Source organism: Alligator sinensis, unplaced genomic scaffold (genome assembly GCF_000455745.1).
Source record: "Alligator sinensis unplaced genomic scaffold, ASM45574v1 scaffold140_1, whole genome shotgun sequence".
NCBI lineage: Eukaryota > Metazoa > Chordata > Crocodylia > Alligatoridae > Alligator > Alligator sinensis.
In genome coordinates this window covers 260,835-281,994 of record NW_005841836.1, presented here as the reverse complement: position 1 = coordinate 281,994, position 21,160 = coordinate 260,835, and the positions used below count along the sequence as shown (strand labels likewise).

Here is a 21,160-nt window from a genome sequence, read left to right as displayed (position 1 = left end):
TGGTATTTTTAAAGCATTATTCGCTGTTGCTTTGTTACTCAGGAGAAGCTTCGTTCTTCCACCCAGACCTTAATTTCATTACTGGTTTGTTTTCAAAACAGGAGATCTCAATGCTATTAATAGGGTCTCAGAGAGCTGACAGCTGCTGAATGTCAGGCTTCACTTTTGCCTGTGTCCGTGGAAGAATACATCCCTTTTGTCAGAATTAGAGGCCATTTCTTCCCTCGGTGCCATCCCCAGAAATAGTATACATGCAGCCTTAGCAAAACAGCAATCTCCCATCCCTGTCCAGGAGACATAAAACAATGCATATCAATGACCCTCCTTCCTCTTCATCTGCTGCAGATATTAATCTTGAGGATAGATGGACAGGTGCCCTCTGAGTGGTGGTGTATCACTTACTGGCAACTTCCTTTGTTAACTAGCAGTGAACAAAATTAAAAACAAAGGCTGTGTAGACGAAATGAGAGGCGTGCGTGCACGACACTTTCAAGTGGGCTAAACTCCTCTGAGGAGTTTTAGTTTGCTTCCCCTACAGCCGCAGACCAAAGCACCAGGCTCCGTGCAGCTCCACAGATCTACAGGAAGCCCTGCAGGCAGCCTGACAACAGTCCGGGAAAGCAGGTTCTGCCCAAGAAAAGCAGCGAGCCTGATCTCCCCCCACCTCCCCGATCCTGCCTGCCTACCTGAGCTGCGCGGGGGCCTGGTGCTTCCCTCCATGGCTGCGGTGCGCCCTGTTTCTTCTGAAATGCTCATCGGTGCACTGGACCTCTCTTCTTATATCACTGGAGCCAATTTACCACTGCTCCATGTTCCAGCCTATTCAAAACACTATTGAAGTCATATTCCTCTGACACTGCTCATAAGCTCAGGCCTGATCCAAAACCCAACCATGCCAATGGAAAAGCTTCCGTTTACCTTAATAAGCATTGGATCAGATCTCAAGTCAACTCCCCTCTCTTCCTTCTTTGACCAGCTTTAAACCAAGGAAGGGGAAGAAGAGTGATTTATCATGCTATTATCCCATTTTTTATCTTCCCACGAGAGTTGAGTTTCACCTGTTAGATGACAATCCTACTCTCAATGGTTGAAAGCAAAGGAAAGAGAAGGAAGAGCAGGGAGCATGTTTCTAAGGAGTTTTCCTGTCCTAAATTTGAAGTGACTACATTAGAAGTCATGCAGGTCATCCCAGCTTACTATATCAATAAAAGTTCTATATTCCCCACACGTCATGGTTTGCTTTATTTATGAGGGAGAGGGGGAGACAAAAAAAAGAAAAATTAATGCTAATAAATTATTACGGGTTCTAAAAATAATGCAAAATTGATTTTCTATCAGTAACCAGGTTTCATTTTTCAAGCTCCAAGATCTCCCATCGGCTTAGGCCTGGAAACAGCTGGAGAGAGAGAACTCTTCCCCTCTTCAACATTACAAAAAACAAGCAATTCTAACCCAAATGGTTGGAAGCATGCTTTAAAACCAGTAGTATTTATTGCTCAAAGAACTGCCTCAGTTAACATGCCGCCTTAGGCTACCATGGTTAAGCATACTTGTTTCTTGAGTCAAACAGCCCACAAAGGAGCCATGTGGCAGTATCGTGTCTGGCCATCTTTTACTCCCTAGGCCGAATGGTCAGGTGCCTATTTATACCTGGGTCAACAGGGGGACCTGCATCAAAAGTTCAGAAGGACACTTAGGCCTGTATGCCTGGAGCTTTGTCAAAACACCTTATAATCCAAAGAAGTAGTCATCCAAGTACAGTCCAAACCCCCACCTTCAGTCTTACCTAACCAGCAGCAAGCACAGGTCTTGAAACATCCACAATGCGCTCTCTCTATGAAGCATTACTCAGGAAACAGCCAGTCACAGCCTGCTATAGCCACATTTTGTACCAATCATCTGAACATGGTAGGCATACATAAATGGCCCCACAATAATACAGTCCTGAGGTGAGAAAGGCATGGGTGATGGTAGCAAAGCATGCAACTACAGGCACAGGGTGCTATAAATGCACACTATACTTCCGTGCAACATCTGAACCCTAAAATGTAGCCTTGGCAGTAGCTACTATGTGCACACATAGGAGTAAAGGAGGATGTGCATGGAACAGAGCACCACATGGCAGACATGGTCCTTCAGACTGAGGACAAAGGTGCAATAAGGTCTGTCAGCAATTCCGGTTATTTCTCCCCAGATTAAGCCTTCTAGCTCACCTTCATCCAACCAGCCAAGGTGCGGATTAAACCTCTGAACTTCAGCAGCAGGGCCAAGTGAGTTGAAACAAAATGCTGAGGGCTGTCAGTATCTTCAAGCCACCATCGCCTGCACCTGCTTTGTCTAGAAACTCCTATTCATCTTGGACCAGGAGACAATGGAGTGGAATCTTGTATGAGAACACTGTAGTGGTAGAAAACCAACATGGCCCACTAAAACCTCTCTGTTCCTGACAGTGATCTGTGCAATGTGCCAGAGAATAACAACCTGTCCTCAGCAGCAACCCATGCATCCCATGTCACATGTACCATACATTCATTTCAGGAAAAAACTACAGCATGACCAGGGAGCTAGAGCTGCTTACAAACCGTGGTGCTCTGATGACAAAATACAAAACAAAATGCTGGTAGACACTCCGACATGCCCCCTTTGGAATTCTGCCACTTTTACAAACTGCTCAAGCTTTACTCCCATGGGTCTTGCTTGCCATGGCATTCCCATGAATACTGACCATGGTAGAACTTCCCAAAACCCCAGCCTAAAGAGTGGGAGATACCTAGAGAAACACAGGCATGGAAGAGACTATGAAAGGCATGCCAGTAAAGCCATTCATTGCATGTTTCAGGCTCGCCTTGCAGATTAGATGTATTAGTATCCTCTGCCTTTATATTATGACCTCCGTTCACTTAAAGTATGTGTTTCACTAAGCCACTGTCCCCTCCTAATCGATGCTGTACCTTCTCTCTCCTCTCCTGAAAGAAGGGAATTGACCAAATGCTTTTCCCAGATTCCAAGGTCTGCACCTGTAGTCACAATTGTTTGGTTGATTTTGATTACCCAATGGCTTTTTTCTGATTTGCTCTTTTCACACCTCTTCCCAAAGAAAAAGCTGGGGCCATATCTGCCCCTGGATGTTCTCATGAGAAAGTGGGCTGTGGCAACATGTCATAAAGAGAGCTAGCAGGAAGTCTTGCCCTTTGCAGGGTCTCCATGCGACAACAGACTCTCAAACCAAAAGAAGGCAGCTTTAAAGACCAGTAGATTATGGATGCCACCTCTGTCTCTTCTCCCAAAAACATCCTGATTTACACCCTCTTGAATAACTGGCTATTACTTTGTCTTCCTATTTATCACAAACTGTGGATTTTAAGGGGTCTGTGTTGGGTAGAAGCTGTTGCTGTCCCTCAAATTCCCATAGGGATCAGCAATGTTGCTGTGCTGATGAATTACCTGGGTAACTCCACATATGTTTTTCTTATGTCACCTGCTTTATTAAATATTGAAGGAACTATTACCTCTTAGCTATGTCAGTGTGATTGTGTCTATTATTTATAACAGGGCATATTTATTATGCCTTTTGCCCACACTTATTATCTCCTGATCTCTCAACCTTCCTTTTAAATCACATTTCAGGCAGTTAATTCTGCCTTAATGTCACAGGAATGCACACAAAACCCCCAGGAAATCTCTGGCTTTGCTATCCCTGATATTTTTCTAAAAAAGAAGTGAATTTGATATTTGAGAAACAGAAGGGAATAGCAGCACTGGTACAAGTCAAGAGCGGCAGGAAATGCAGTGAGGCTTACCTTTTAAACAGGCATTTGCTCCTGTGCTAGCCTAACCTTGGCAGAACAACCACTCTAACACTTGCAGTTCAAAGGGACATGTGGGAATTCTAGACTTCTCTAAAGCATGTTGAGAAAGGGGACCTGCTATACAGGTCCTTCTGTTTGTTCTATCGGATTGAAAACCAGACATACATATGGAAGTTGATGGGTTCCAGTGCAGGCACTCAGGCAGATGGCCAAGTGGGAGAAGAAACCCCGGACAGTGGCTGGAGCAATTTTTATTTGAGGTCATTGCTCTCCTGAGATGAAAGCAGTGATGCTGGGCATTGAAGCAATGCTTCCCAGCACTGCTTTTCCAGTCCAGGATTGGTACTTGTACCACATACTCATTGCTGCAGCAAGAAGGCAGTTTCTTGTAATTTGGATGAGAGCAGGTAGCTGGGAGCACAGTAGAGTTCAGTCCTTTTTCTTTGCTGATTGGATCCTTGCCCATCAGTCAATGAGACATGGTAGGTCCTGAGGGAAGGAGGTGGAACCATTCTGTGTGGGAAACTTTGTCAAGAAATTGGCAACACACAGCCCATAAAACCACTGGTAGTAGCCCACGGACATCAGGTTTCAGCAGGGGCAGGGGGAAGAAAGGGACAACTTCAGCTGTGGCCATTCTCCCTGTGTCACTGCAGGGACAAGTATTGGCTGTGGGCAATCTCCCCATTCTGCAGCAGAGACAATCATACCAGGTGGCAGCAGCCAGGTCCCAGCTCCTGCGTGCCTCTGGCTGGTGTGGGTCATTTAATCCTGTAGCTAGAAGAGGTTGCTTACCCTTGGCTTTGTCTGTTAACTAGGGGTCTGTCTGGCCAAAATAGCAGAGCTCAGTTTGTCTGAAAGGTCAAATCACCTTTATCTGTAAGGGAAACCAAAGCAGCAGCCAGCTCACCTCAGACAGAAAGACCTCTCAGGAGACAGTGCCCACTCTGTTCTGCCTGCAGCTCACCCTATTTTGCCCACTCTGAACTGCCACACCCTACTCCACCTTCCCTTGAACAAATAATGTCATTTGTGCTGACCCATTTAAGGGTTTCCAGCATTAACAAGTTCAGATGAGGCTGAGAATACCAAATGGTTTTCAACTGCAAGACAAGATTTGTCTTGATCACTGCTATCAATTGCTGTCAATGGGTACTGATCAATGGATATGTCTAGTTGGCAGCTGGTATCAAGTGGAGTGCCCCAGGGGTCAGTTTTTCAGTATCTTCATTAATGATCTGGAAGAGGAGATGAAGTGCACCCATAGCAAGTTCACGAATGACACCAATCTAGGGAAGAGTAGTAGATAAGCTGGATGATAGGGCTAGGATTCAGAAACTCCTTAACAGATTGGAGGAGTGGACCAAAAGAAATCTCATGAGGTTCAGTAAGGAGAAGTGAAAAGTCCTGCACTTAGAATGAACAATCCCACGCACCAGCGCAGACTGGGGACTGACTGGCTAAACAGCAGCTCTGCCAAAAGGGGGTTACAGTGGACAAAAAGCTGAATATGAGCCAGCAGTGTGCCCTTGTTGCCAAGAAGGCTAACAGCATACTAGACTGCATTAGCAGGAGCACTGCTGGTCAAGGGAAGTGATTATGCCCCTCTATTCTGCACTGGTGAGACCACCTCTGGAGTACTGTGTCCAGTTTTGGGGCCCCCACTACAGAAAGGATGTAGACAAATTGGAGAGAGTACTGCAGAGGGCAACGAAAATGGTTAGGGAACTGGGGCACATGAGGCTGAGGGAACTGGGCTTATTTAGACAGGAAAAGAGAAGACTGAAAGGAAATTTAATAGAAGAGAAGACTGAGCGGGGATTTAATAGCAGGGGTTTCAAGTTTCAGCGAGAGAAGTTTAGATTATATATTAGGAAAAACTTTCTCAATAGAAGGGTAGTAAAACATTAGAACAGGTTACCCAGAGAAATTGTGGGAGCTCCATGCTTGGAGGTTTTCAAAACCTGGCTAGACAAAGCTTTTGCTGGGATGATCTAGTTGAGGATGGTCCTGCTTTGAGCAAGACATTGGACTAAATGAGCTCCTGAGGTCTCTGGGTGGTAGATGACAGAACAAGGAGCAATGGTCACTAGCTGCGGCTTCTTTCTAAGCTCCCTTCTGGTGTCATGGAAGCTCTAAGTCAGACATGTATTAACAATGAGCTACAGCAAATTACCATTCCTCCTTCCATCCAAGATTTAAGTTGACTGCCATTTCTTCCACTAGGCATTGCTGATATTAAGTCTGCCAAATTGAACTTGGATTATTATATAATTAATTGAGCTAGCAGTTAGCCACAGGGAGGAGGCAAGAAGGCATATGCTTTAATATCTCTACCTTGTTCCACACTGGTAAGTCTGTTGATGCAAGATTTTCTTGCCAACAGCTCAGAGCGAAAGCCAAAGTTCACCCTGCCTCGTGTGGGAAATTAATGGTGGGATTCCCTTCAGTGGGAAGCATGTGATTAGACTCCTGTGCATCACTCTAAAAATGCACCTCTTATTTTAACTTATCTCTTTTTTCCAAGTTAAATTTAGGACATTACACAACAACTGTAACAAAAACAGTTGAATAAAGGAAGCTACTTACGAGTTATTTTCTCACAATTATCCTTTTGTAGGCATAATAAAAGAAAACAGACCTGGTAATTTTGGAAAGACTCATTTTAGCTCTTTTCTGAAGAATTCCAGGGTAGTACAGGAGAAAGTGTGATCATAATTAACACTCTCTTCTTCTATAGTACTTCACATGCCCAACACAAAAGTGCTTCACCCACGCAAAGAAGAAAAAATCTTGTACCTCCCAGCCCTTTTCAATCTACATATTTTGCCAGAAAATAAGTTCTCCAGCACAGAGAACAGGGGTCACTTTTTTGGGCTGCAATGCAGCCCCCACAACTTAGCAAGTTATTCAAATATATAGCCTGTGAAACTAAGCCAGGGGTGCTCAACCCATGGCTCACAGCTAACGTGCTCCTTGTGAGAGCCTCTGCCATTGCTCACTGCTGCAGGGCAAATTTTGCTTTCCACAGAGGCATATTTCTTCAGGTTGAGAAGACAGAGAACAATGTTCCTGTAGCACTTGACTTGCTTATTTGGGTTGCCTAGGAACCAGAAAAGAATGGGGACCACTGGATCAATCACCTGCCTACATACGTGGCTGAGTTGGAGATTGAATCAGCTTTGTTTTTTTGCAATAGCACAAAGGGGACTAAAATATGGGTAGCTTGGAGATTCATTTGGTGGAGAGACATTTCTTGGTAGTGTAAATCCAGCATATGCTCTCCATGATACCACCTACTCCCCTTCTTGGCATAGAGATATGTCTAAGTGGGTCAAGAAGAAGAAATGGGCATGGCAGGCTTGGAGCATGATATACTACAATGATGCTAGTCCATAGCCACCTGCCTGAGACCACTCGCAGGATACCAGCTAAAGCAGCTCTGTGGTCTCCTCCAGTCTTGGACTCTTGCTGGGCATAGCAGAGCAAGAAGGCCAAAATGCCAGCTAAGTATTCAACCACATGGGAAGCAGAAAACCTTTACAGTGAAAGTGCCATTCCACAGCGTGCAGAAGATTCCAGGACCTGTTCCTTGGACCTCTGAAGTCAACAGGGGAAACGCCCATTGGCTTCATTTGGTTCAGATTAGGCCTGACATCCAATATTGCTACAGTAAGTCAGGCTCTTCTCCCAGTATTTCCTTTATACAGTATTTTATATGCTTGTATGTTATCAACCCAGGAATGAAGTTCATAGCTAAGTCATTTTGCAGATCACCTAAGAGGCAGACTGTCTACAAGTGGGTGAAATAAATGTACTACCTTTCCTAATCACTCACTACTTTCCCTCTGGGGGAAGGAGGGGGGAGGAAGAGGGAACGGCCTTGGGAATGTTTCTCTGTCTCTGGCACAGGAGTCAGCCACAAAGTAGGATCAGATATCAATCATGAGTAGTGCATCAGCCACCTTCATTTCTCCTCTCTCAGCAACAATCCTGGACCAGCTGAATTCCATCACTCACGGGCAGAAAGTGAATCCTCTAATGAAATTCTAACCACAGCTTTCAAAAATATTTTTGGAGGAATAAATGCTATAGAAAAATAGGTTTCTATTTTTGTCAGAGATGCTTCAGCACCCGCTGTAAAGAAAACTCTGGTCTAAATCGTCCCAAAACTAAGTGTTTGACACTGTTCTGTCTTTGTAAGGGTAAAAGAAATACAGGACCCTTCAGGAGGCAGTATACATTCATTATTTACCTCAAGATGTTCAACAGACCTGGGCTATATTTATTGCATTGTTATTAGCAACTTAGATGACTTTTGACAAGCTACTCTGCCCAGATTCTCAGCCAATGGTTCAGTGCATCTTGATGCTGAAGTCAAGTTAGATTAGTTGAGAATCTAGTTCAGTGTTCTTCTGTACCTCACTTTTCCTATGTAGGCAAGATGGATGTAGAATTCCATCATAGCTGTCTGAAAGGGCTTTATCTTTAAGCCCTGGGTACCGGCATTAATACCATTTCTCTCTCTCAAGAAGAGATATGTAGCTTTTCACTAAGAAGGAAGTTTCCATAAGATGCAACTTTAAATAAGTCTTAATGCCAAGATTTAACATAAAGGAAAACTTAGATGGCCATATTGTATTCTTATTGTCCATTCTGCTGTGTATCAATTAATGCATAAAATTCCTCCATATAATTTTAAGCACAAAGCAATGGATAACATTTTTATTACTTTTATTCTTTTTAAATTTTCTAGCTTTCCAACATTCTTTCATAGCTGACTTTGCTGATCAGTAAAAGGCACAGCACAGAGCCTATTTGGCACATTGAGAAGTGAATGGGATCCTCCAGTTTCACACCCCAGATGGATTTTCAGTAGGACTTAGCTCTCATTGGGTCCTAAAAGTTATAACTGCACCAATGGGGTTCTCCTGAGACACAGAATTTCAAGGCAAAACTGTACCCACAAGAACTGGCAGCTAGGAAAAGTTTCCCCTGGACTGGGTCATAATGTCCTCCTTCTCCCTTTCTACCCCCTGCAGCTGGTGTTTTCCTTATTTGGGCATCCAGGACCCAAGTCATTTTAGACACTTTTAAGAGCCTCACCTTAAAGCCCTTTATACAGCTCTAGCCAATTAAAGAGGCACTGAAGTAAGCTATTAACTCCCTATTAAAGGTGCCTTTACATTTCCTGAAAATCTGGGCCTAAAGTTAGAGACTCAGGTCTATTGTATGAGCTTACAACACTAGCACTTCTACTTGTCTCATGACATTGTTGTTTCAAAAACTAGAGTATGCATTCCCTGGAAAGTACCTTTCTACACAGTATAGGATTGATCCAGCGCTTGCTAAGCTTAGCAAGATGTTTCCATCGACATCAATGGATGTCGGATCAGTGACATCTGTTGTTCTACATTTAACCAGAGTACACAAAATGATCAGCAATGTAAGAGCACGGTCTTTGGGTGGCTCAGTGTGTATTTAGATAGTAGTTTGATTTATTTAAGAGTTTATATACATTGCTTAGTTATGTTCGTGGAGAACTGCTCCATTTTTAAACAAGCTCGATTTGTTATTCTTTAGATTTAGTCTTCCACTAAATCAAAGGAACAAACAAGCCCCAAAAATATAGTATCCCATTTAGTCAGCAGCAAAACTAATTCTCCATTTTCCTTTAAACATTCACTCCCTACCACCCAACAAACATTTGCTTTTTCTGCTATGGTCTTAAGAGGATGCCATTTGCAGCATGCTCAGGTGGTCACTAGAGTCAGGCTATTTTAAACCAGTACGTGACCAAGTCCAACCTACAGGTAAGAGTGTATTTCCACAACCACCTGTATGCCACAACTCTGGAAAAACAACTCCAAACACTGCGTTCAACTTGAAGATGTAATCAGACCTTCAAGGCACATCTTCTCAGGGTAGAAAGGAATACCCATGTAAGGTCTTGGTTTCTCTTTCCTTTATGTTGAAGGATGTTATGGCCATTTTAGGAAAAAGAAACAGAGTCTATCTCCAAAGGAATATTATTTTAAAGCTGCTGAAAGGTCTGTTATTAACTTCTGTCAGCATTTTTGGCTTGTTTATCAAGAAGATTCTTTTTCCTAGACTTTAACATGTTCTCGTACACACAGAACTGCTGAATTTGCTTGCAGGCCTTCAATAAGCAATGCCATTAGAATGAAAAGAAGGTGGAACAACAAAATGAGAGAGAAACATTAAAGAGAAACTTGTGTGTGAAAGTACTCAAACACCATTTAAACACAAATGCATGCCCTTTCCAACACCATCAAAGGCTGCACACGGAGCAATCATTTTTGGTGTCTCACCCTTTGCTTCTCAATCACCTTATGCTTAATCAGAACCTGATTATTCTGCAAAGACACTTGAAAGCAGTATAACTTAGCATACAGAGCAGAGGGCTTCGGCTTCAGAAACCTAGGTTTTGTTTCTAGCTCTGCCGCTATCCACTAGTGACTTTAGCTAGTCCCTCATTGTGTCTAGTTTCCTCATTTGTAAAATGAAGATAATGCTGCATCACTTACCGTTTTGTAAAAAGCATAATGAAAGGAATTGTAGATCCAAGTATTCTGCCCAAGTTTACACACATATTGATCCTATAGAAGCCAAATGCATTTCTATTCCAGAAGCTTTTAGCTGAAGTATCACGTATATTCAAACCCATTTTTTCCTTTTAGTAATATCTGTACCTCTTCCCACCCCAGTATCACATTGACCATTTCTCAAGATCCCTCAGCACCATAGCACATTGAAAACAGCTTGTGGCACACTGGAATTCCCCCTCACCTCCAAGTCTTTGAAGAGTCATCTACAAGTTCCTTAGTTCTCATAGGCAAACAAGAAGCAGAACTAAGGGACCATCTGCTTCCCCCATTCTGGACCTATTGTTGCAGCACTGTATCTTGTCTAGTTATTTATTAAAATACTGAACTCATGCATTTTTACTCCAGGCCTGATCTTGTTTTCACTTACATTACGTAAGTGAAAATCTGCGAAGTTCAATAAAGTGAGACGAGAACTAGGTTCTCCCGATTTGAGTCTCTCACATCTTTTCCACTGGTCACTGCCTGAGAACTTCTGCTTTCAATCTAGGAGTTACTGGAAGTGCAGGCTAATGGAAGAAAACTGATTTCTCAGTCATAAAAGGTTTTGGTTTTAGATGTTTGCAGACAGAAAATCCCACCTTCAAACTGATTTTCTGTGGAGCTGTGACTCACCACTGGGGCACTACCTCATGTCTAGGACTGGCATTATAGACTTTCAGTCCCACCACTAGCTGCCCCATTGCCAAGTGTTACCTCAGGTCTGGCATAGTCTGCCTCTTCTATACCTCAGCTCTTCAGTCAGGTTATACAGTCTTTACCCTCCTCAGGGGACCAGCCTTCCACAAAGCCACAAAGAAGGCAAACAGAGTCCCCAGCAACTGCTTGCCCATACTGCCCTGTCTCTCAAAACCCAGCTGGGCTCCTCTTTAGTTCCTCCCTTCTTTCAGAGTCACATGGGGCTTTCCCCCAATATCCCTTAACAACAATTCCACTGAGAGAAACTTCAAACAAGCAAAATTCAGCTTAAATACTTTTTGTCTACACAGGCTTACAGTACCTCCAGTACCTCCAGAATATATCCTCAGACTCTTTATTTTTCTGGCTACACAACCACCCATCTCTCTAAACTTTCTCCCATCAAAAACCCACTACCACCTGAGTTTTCCACTCCCTTTTGAATATAAGTGAAATCATTTGCAGGTGTGCCTGCTAACCAACTTATCCATGAAGACTTTTCTGTCTGCCGGGAATTTATACACCCTAGGACAGGGCAGGGGGTTAAAGCCTCAGAATGTTTTTCCTATTGTGATCTGACATACCATCTTGATGGACTCAAACCTATTTCACTTAAGGTCACCTGACCAATAGGCCTGGCAATTTGGTGAAGATTCAATTTTTAAGTGTAGCCCTTGTGAAAGATGAATAAACTAATAAATGTACTTTGGCCTCTGGTGATTATTCATCTTCCACAATTTCAATTAGACTTGACACCAACTTAATTTTCAGGTATATTTATTAGGGTTGTGAACAGCTAGACATTTAAATGTTTAACCATTCACATATTGATAACCAGTAATACCTTACTGGGTATTGTTTAGTGTAGGGCAGGGAGAAGTCCATCTGGGAAGGGGGCAAAGGGAAGCAGTGTGGTGCCCCTGAAGGCTCGTTGCTGGCAGCAGATGCATGTGTACTTCAAGGCAGAAAGTGGGGAAGGGGCTGGAGCTGCACTGCCACAAGAAGGATCCAGGCTTTTGTGGCTCCCCACTGCCTGCCCCAAGGTGTACATGCATCCACCCCTGGCAACAAGCTGGGCCAGGGTTTCATGGACCTGACCCTGGTGGACCAGCAGCAGCAATGGGCAAGAGGCTCTCTCAGCCTGCTGCTGCTGGTCCATGACTGCCTGGGGCCCAGGGCTGGGTGCAGGCAGCAACAGCGAACCCATCAACAGCCCAGTAAAGCCACAGCAGCAGCCTTAATTAATTTACTGTGGCCTAATAGGGCCTCACATGAGCTAATTAAGCAGCTGTGCAGTAAACTTCTTGTGCAGATGCACCCACCTAATGCCTTGAAACATCCCATGCTTAAAGTCTGGTTGAGGGAAGGCCAGATTGGAAGAAAGCAAAGGTGAACATATGTGCCTGCAGAAATATACAATCACAATGCAGGCATCCAGTGTTGCAATCAAGTCCAGACATAGGTGGAAATTTGCAGCTTTACAATAGGAAGGTGCAGATTCTCACAGCAGCTTTGGAAGGAGACTGATGTTGATCTGTAGCCCACTCAACAGCATTTTACTATTTGTGTGAGAAAACTGACTCTTTGCAAAATTACCTAATGATAAAATGGAAACAGCAGATGCCACTATCAGACACTTTGGTTCATGAACTCATTATGTTCTCCCTTGAAAAAGGCAACATGAAGCTCTTGACATTGTCTCTCTACACAAAACAAGAATGAAGAATGGACCCTCAAGAAGATCACTCCAAATGATAAGCCCCTGTATTTGTGGCTTATGTCCAAGTGTGGGTTGCATTGTCATTAAAATAAGAGTTTGCAATCTAAGCTGAATCCATCCGGATGCAAAATGAGTCAACTGGGACTCCATCTAAAGCTGGATTGTCAGCTCTCATGATTTCACCATGAGTCTCATTGTGTCTAGTGCTTTTCTTAAGTCCCAGATTCTGGATTCATGGGCTTCAAGGAAAATGTCAGGTACCATTAAAAAAAGGAATGATTTGTAAGGCAAAGTAATGATTTTAGAGGTTTGACTCATAACTTTTGATAGGAAGCCATTGAACACCAAGTTGCTTAAGTGACACAACTCATTGCAAGCTATTTTCCATTCGGCATATTTTTTCTAGTTTAATAGCGTAACTGCTCTCAATTTAGAGAGCTGAAAATAGAGTTGAAACAGAGCAAAATAAAAGCCTTGGGGTAAATCACTGTCCAAGAAGTGAGTGTCAGTCACATGGGAAAAGAAGTGTCACTGCTGTACAGCCCACCATATCTCTTCCCTTCCCTCCATCTTCCTGAGTACACATCCTTCAGTCCTCAGGACACACGTCTCTTCAGCACTGCAGGGTGGAATAATGCAGTTCTCCCAGGTTCAGACAGGGCTTTGGGCTACAACACTCAAACATGTACCAGCAGGTCTGATGGAGTTTGACACCTGTGGTTCTTCCCTTCAAAAGTGTGTGACCTATAGTGAATACAGTGACCAGTCAGCCTTCCTGAACCAAAGTGTTGTTTAATGTTACCAAAAGAAAAGAAGCATTTGTGGTGAAAGGATTTAAAACAAGAGTCTACAAGAATGTCTAATATACCCAAAGCCCTACCAACCTGTGATATTGGCATAGGCAAGCTGAACTTTTTCAGTCCTCCAGAGTGTACTAGTATTAGTATGGTTTCTCCACAGCAACAGTTCCATTCATGATCTTGATACAGCCTTATAATTTAACCAGAGTCCCCTTGGTCTTGTTAATTTAGGGGCACCCATTCTACTTGAGTTCTGGAAGATTACTGAAGCCAGGACATAGAATCATCATAGCTAATACTTCAGACAATGCCTTTTAAGTGTTAAATGTTTCCTGAGGAGTGTCTTTTCTTAAGCCACTGTTTCCTTTCTGCCTGCGTTTTTTTCCCTATGAAACCAAAACAATATGAAATCACAGGATTCGAAGGGATCTCAGGTGCCAACCCCCTGCAAAGATGTAGAATTTGCTTTTCCTAAATCATCCCAAAGAGCCACCTATCCAGTCCTATCTATCCAGGATAGAGTTCTATCCTAATGTATATCCATACAATAAATATCCCCCAAACCAAATCAACTTACAGTATTCATAATTTATTGAAGAGCAGCTCCAAATCCATCTTATAAAGAGCACCAGTAATTCAGATGGGGAGAAATAACTTTCACTTACCAAGAATTTCTGACACATTCTGGAATTGTTTTGTTATTCTACGAAAACTCAAACATGGGGGCAAGGAGGTATTTTCAATACTTATACAAGGTCCCTCTATGAAAGGGCTTGTCATTATGGGAGCACACTATAAGTCCTGGTCTCCTAGGTTCCATGCCTTGTTGTGAATCGGTATCCCAAGAGGTACCATCCAGTTCTATCTTCCTATAAAGCAGGGGCAAGCAATTATTTTGGGCGGAGGGCCGCTTACTGAGTTTTGGCAAGCCATCAAGGGCTGCATGATAGGCAGCCAGGGGCAGATAAATATTAATTTTCTAAATTTTTTAGGGGCCCCGTGGGCCAGATAGAATGGCCTGGCAGGCCGCATCTGGCCCCCAGGCTGCATTTTGCCCACCCCTGCTATAAAGCCATGCCAGGTTAGTACAGGGAAGGGGCTTTCCTGACATATAGCTATAACAACAGCCTCTCCACAATGCAGGCAAGCCCTTGGTTTCATTGTGCACTCCTTGAGGTTTGCTTTGGGTTTCTTGGTTTTTGAGGAACCCAAATATTCAGCTGACACTTTAAAAGTTTTGTCTAAGACAGTGGTTTTCAACTTTTTTTCATTTGCAGACCCGTAAAATATCTTGAATGGAGGTGCAGACCCCTTTGGAAATTTCAAATGGAGGTATGGACCCCTCTGAATTGTAAGTGTGGGTATTCACATACTTCTGATTGATCGTAGTCATCTTTCATGGACCCCTTAGGCATAGTCTGCAAACCCACAGGGGTCCATGGACCACAGGTTGAAAACCATTGGTCTAAAACATGAGGGATTCAAATTTCAGGTGAAGATCCCTGTACAATATAATAAAGGGGCCTTAAAAAGAGGTGGAAATCATAGCTGGGGAATAAGGCTATTCCTCCAGCCAGTGTAGAGCTGCCAAAGCGGGTTGATACAGCCATTGTTACCAATCTCCCAGTAAATTGTGCAGGAGGGGTCTGAGGCCTGCTGGGGGTATGACCAGAGTCTCTTGGCTATGGTTGTTCTGAACACCCCAAAGATCATGAGAAGTAGAGAGTAATTTAGACCAGTCTTGATATTCCTCCAGTTTATACAATGGGCCTGGAAGTCTTGGTGGCCTCAGGACATAAGGAATGCAAACAGCATGTAGTAATTCACCCAGCACCATCTAAACAGAGGCATAAAGGACACATCTATGCCACTTCCCTGCTGTGCCTGAGCCTGTTGCTGAGAAGCTTGCCTTGCCCACTTGTACCCACTCATCCCACACCATATCCTAGGAAGGAAGTAATATAGTCAGAGTACATGCCAAGGCAAAGAGCCTGACAGTAGGGTTGGGATATATTCAAGGCATTCTATAGCAGCCATACTGCCTCATATCAAGTTCTGAGCAAGTCCGAGTGGGAGGAGTATGCTTCTTGGTGGTAGTTCTTGGTGTGGCTTGGAGGCAGGGCAGACAAGCACAAAACAGCTAAGCATCTGACCCTGAGCTGATCAGACAGATGGGGAACAATTTGTAACAAACCACAAAACAAAATTCACTTGCCTGGCTGGGGATTTGGAGTCCTGGATACTTTACATGGCTTAGGTCAGAACAAGACTTACATGGGCCCAATCCTATACAAGTTGATATGGAAGAGGTGAGATGCAATGAGATGAGCCTACTCGTGGGAGCAAGAGCTGCAATGCTATCCAGCATTTCCAAAGCAGCACTCCAAAACTACATTCAGTTAAAAAAGAAATCCCTGTGGGATGTTCCCCCCTTTTCTTCCTATTCATGAGACCAACACCCAAACATTCATGACTCAGAAACCAGGAGAAATTCTGGAATCATCATAATTTGACGAATGGGCTTGTCTAACAAAGGATTATCTCTCTTTACCTCCTACTACTGCTCCTCCTTTTCCTTGCAATAAGCATGGAAGAGTCAGACTAATGAGCAATGGAGAAAAAAAGTCCCCAGTGCAAGATTTTACTGCCTGCTCTTTGTCCCACTTTCCAGGGGAGATGGAATCAGAAAGAGTTTTAGAAGCAATTAATACCAGTACAGCTAATGAGATGCTTCTAAATTCTCCCTCACCTACATAGCAAATGGAGAAGTACATAGCAGCTTCTGAGTATTGACAGCTCTGTTCCAGGTCAATGGAGCTGGTTCTAATCACACTTATATCCCTTCTGCACCCCCGTGATTCTAATGCCTTCAGAGGGTTTACATCAAAAGGGTCTTCACCAGGAGTTTGAGTTCCTCATGTCTTAGACTGATTTACACTGACCTGAGAGGAAATGTGGGCACTACAGCTGCAAGTTTATTTCTGAGCCTAGAAAATAGCTTTTGTAAATCTGGATTCACAGATGTTTGAATCATATGTGCTTTGAAAGTTCCACAAAGCTGTTTGAGAAGAACATAAGACTAAGGGAACACCCTTCATGCAATGACAATAATAACTGTAATAATAATGCCTAGTTATGATGGGGCACTTTACATCAGTAGGTCACCAAAGCACTTTACAAAGGAGAGCAAGATCATTATCCCTTTATTAGAGATGGGGAAACTGAGGCACAGAATAATAATGTGACTTGCCCAAGGTTACCCAACAGGTCAGGAGCAGAGCTAGGAACTGAAGCCATGTCCACTGAGTCCAGGTAAGTGCTCTACCCACTAGGCATCACACACAGTAAACATATCTTTCTCCAAACACTGAGGTTACCTGCCTGTATATTTTTTAACCTGAAGAGTGTTTAAACCTATAGCTGTGTTCTAGCCAGAAGTTCTTGGATAGAAGTGCTGACATGCAGAGAAAGAGAGAACAGACTCATGCCAAACCACTGCAATGAACAGAAAATATTTATAGCTATCATGGAGAAGGGTGAGAGAATGACACATTTCACATTTTTTGTTGGGCTTCAAGAGATGCTGCAAAAGTCTTGACAGTTCCTCTGACCTCCACCTGCTATGTGAACTGTTTTTCAGTTCTGCCGCTTTCCTGGGTGAGAAGTCTTACCATGAAGTCACAGGCCACAAACCTGCTGAAGGCCTGGGATGGATTAAAAGAAGAGCAAAGAAAACAGAGAAAAATGGAAGAGACCAGCAAAAGAAAAATTTAACATACTGTACAAAACAGTCCTTTGGTGATTTAAACCGTGGGTATTTTAGTATTGTCATACTGAGATGTGAAAGGCACTGTAAGAACTGTGACTGCTTCACCACCTCCAGTTGGCCCCACCTCAGCAAGGCGTTTAAGCTCATATGTAATTTTCCTCTGTCTTTTGCTTTGAATTTTACATTTTCTTCATGTTAAAACAGACGCAGGCTTATGCTGTGACAGTCTTTGTTCATGCTGAGGCACAATCATATCTCAGTTTAAGGTATGATTTCCAGCTATCTTAAAAAAAATTACAGGTCCTTATCAATGGGTAGAAGTTTCTAACACACCAAAGTGACTTAGAAGCACTATGGGAATGGAAGCAGTGGGAATTATGGGGTTTTTCACAAAAAACCCACCTCACCTGACTGAATCTACACCAAATCTTGTTGGAATTAACCCTAGCTCCATTGTGCCCAAGACTCCACAGATGGAGTAATTTTGCGTAATTTTGCTGTGCAGTATGAAGCAGATGCTCCTTTCCATCCCAGAGGTAGCTGCATTTCAGTGTTGTTAGGTTATGTAATTGATAAACAAACCAAGGGAAATTCTGGCCTCAGAGAAGTCAATGGCAAAGTTTCTACTGACTTCAGAAGAATCACAATTTCACTTAGAGAGCTGTGGATCCTTCTATAAGGGAGTCATTTATAGATGTCTAAGCTTCCTGTAGGTATTATAATGATGTGTGTTTTCTTCATGTCTCAAGGCAAAAGGAATAATGAACACCTTCAAGAAAAACTGCTCTAATTTAAAAAAAAAAATCTTTAAAAAAACAGATTAAAGGCATTCTGTTCAAGATTGTAACAATACTTTTTTACATGTTTGTATCTTTAGATTAAATATTGCATTCAATCGCTATGCAGAGAAGCTACATTCTTTCTTAACTATTGTAGATTTTCTAACTCCTTGATGCATATAGTCAAACATTATGTACACATATGTTTATATAAAGCCAAATTCAAGTCATTGCACTGCACCTAAGGAAAAATGCCTTTGCACAGACTTTGGCTATATTTTCATATTTTCAATGCAAATATTGTGTTGGCAGAACTTGATAAGAATAGTTGGTTATTTTCATACTCCACTCTTTTAACAGGTGGTTAAAAAAATGAACCACGAGATGGTCACTGAAATACCAGAAATTAAATGTCACTCCTCCAGAAATCACTTCTTTTCAAAATGGCACACCAAGGTCTTTAAGTTTCTAACAAATCCTCTAAAATACGATCACAATTGTCACACATTTCCCACAGGTTTCAACAACCCACTGCAGTAGATGGATATTAAAGTGTCATGCATTTCACTACCCAAAAAACAAACATTTCATTATCTCCCACCTAAAATTTGAACAGTATACAATGCTACTACGTGACTCACAGAACATGACTGTGTGAATGGCAATCATAATAAATATACAGCTTATGGACTGACACACACTTTCTTTTATCTGAAGGTGGCAATACGCTTTGAAAAGCCTTTCACCTCATAAAGACTGACTGCACAGAGAGAGTTAAATAAGTACAATGAATACCTTTCAGCTATAACTACAGCTGCTACACTGAACACAATTAGATCTGCGACTCATGAAAAGGAACTTGCAAAGTTCCTCTACTGCTGCATCAGTAAAATGTGGCAACGTTTACAACATCCCCATGTGACAATCAGTGTTAACAGGTGAACCAGTAGAACCGGTAGAATATATGGACAAAAATCACAATTTGAAATAAACCCACAGATAATTCATTGTGACTAACTAATCAGTTGTGTTTTACAGTCGCCTGATGAAGGCTCTTGAAATTGGAAGAAGCTAAACCAATCCTGCAAGCAGCACCATTTATTTTAAATGACAGTATAAAAGTATGAAATGGCTTAGCTTCCTCCCTTAACAGGGGTTTTTTAAGTGCCTTAGATGTATTCCAATCTAACGCTGCACCCTATTAGGAAAGATATAATTTTTAAAGAGCACTAATTTTCTTCCTAATGTACTCACCATTCATTCACTAACTATGGAGTTTAAAGGAGTAAGTGGCAGAGACAATGCCTAGTTCTTCTGGAAACCTGAGTTTCATCTTGGTCATCATCACAAGTGAAATGAGTATAAGTGGCTCAGTTCAGGTAGTACCCACAACTGGTCATGGAAGCTCAGGAGAACCCAGGACCCTGTAAAGGTGAAGGGGTGGAAGTAGTGGGGGAGATAAGGGAGTTGTGGGATCAATACAGGAGCTGAACTAGCAAGCTAGGGAACTGAGCTTGTGCAGAGCTGTCAATCTCATCCAGGGAAGCAGAAGTACAGAAACAGGTTTGAAAAAGTGAAGAAGTGAGTCCCACTGCATTATAAGCCCCAGGGATGGGGATGCTGATGGGTTTGGGAATCTCCCCCACCCCCCCACTACTCACCCAGCCTGCAACTTCTAAGCTATGCCTAAAAGTCACCAGGCAGGCTGCTCCCTCTGAGAGTAACTGTCACCTCTCCGGCAAGTGAGGACTGTTCAATGCACACAGCAAAGGTGAAGTCCCTGCCAGCGGTTGCCTACAGTGTATTCACTGGATCTCAGGCAAGCAGGATGTCAAAGAGAATGACCCAGCTTTTCAGTGCGCTCCAGGTAGGGCAGGTGGTTTTGCACAGGCAGAGGGGGACAATCACCCCGCAGACCAGAAGACGGGCAGAAGGCACCACAGGAAATACCCCTCTCTTCCCGGAGCCAGAGCAGCTACTACAACTTTTCCTCACTTTCTTCCCCAGGTGTCAGGCTGGTAGATGGAGCCGTGCACATGGTAGTCAAGGAGCCTCCTCAGGGAACAGGCTTGGGAAACAACTCAGGGCTCGTCTCTGGGGTCCCCAATGACACTGACCTCTGGGCCATCTCCAGGGGCCCTAGGCTCAACAAGGAAAGCAAAGGGGGGAAGAGGGGGGAGGAAATGGAGGGGAGGGGTGTGTGTGTGTGTGTGTGTGTGAGAGTGAGAGAGTGAGAGAGTATGTGAGTGTGTATGTGTGTGTGAGTGTGTGTATGTAAATGTATGTGGGAGTGTGTGCATGTATGTGAGTGTCTGTGTGAGCATGTGTGTGGGTGTGTATGTGAGCATGTATGTGAGTGTCTGTATGTAAGTGTATGTGGGCTGTGTGCATGTATGTGTGTGTGTGAGCATCTGTGTGTGGGGGGGGAGTGTGTCCATGTCTGTGGGCGTGTATGTGAGCATGTATGTAAGCATGTGTGTATGTGGGAATGTGTGCATGTATGTAAGCGTGTGTGTGAGCATGTGTGTGTATGTAAGTACATGTGGGAGTGTGTATGTGAGTCTGGATGTAAGTGTGTGTGCATGTAAGTGCATGTGGGAGTGTGTGCATGTGAGCACACATGCGAGTGTGTGAGCATGTATGTAAGAAAGAGAGGGAGTGTGACCTGCAGCATGTGTGTATGTGGGAATGTGTGCATGTATGTAAGCGTGTGTGTGAGCATGTGTGTGTATGTAAGTACATGTGGGAGTGTGTATGTGAGTCTGGATGTAAGTGTGTGTGCATGTAAGTGCATGTGGGAGTGTGTGCATGTGAGCACACATGCGAGTGTGTGAGCATGTATGTAAGAAAGAGAGGGAGTGTGACCTGCCCAGGGCTCCGACCCCCGGCCGAGGCGAGGAGCCCCCCTTGCCGCCCCCCCACCCCCCTCCGGCGGCCGGGGCGATCCGGGCCGGGGTCGCGGCACTCACCGGCGGTGCC

General features: G+C 43.5%; 1 protein-coding gene across 1 annotated transcript in view; it reads right to left on the bottom strand.

The window, feature by feature from the left end:
- SLC24A3 (solute carrier family 24 member 3) overlaps positions 1-11,500 on the bottom strand; it is a 437,684-nt gene extending 426,184 nt beyond the window's left edge. The window contains exon 1 of the mRNA XM_006015414.3: positions 11,436-11,500. Within this exon, the coding sequence (XP_006015476.1) occupies positions 11,436-11,496 (61 nt within the window). The 5' untranslated portion in view covers positions 11,497-11,500. The remainder of the gene's footprint in view (positions 1-11,435) is intronic.
- Between the last annotated feature and the right edge of the window lie 9,660 nt (positions 11,501-21,160).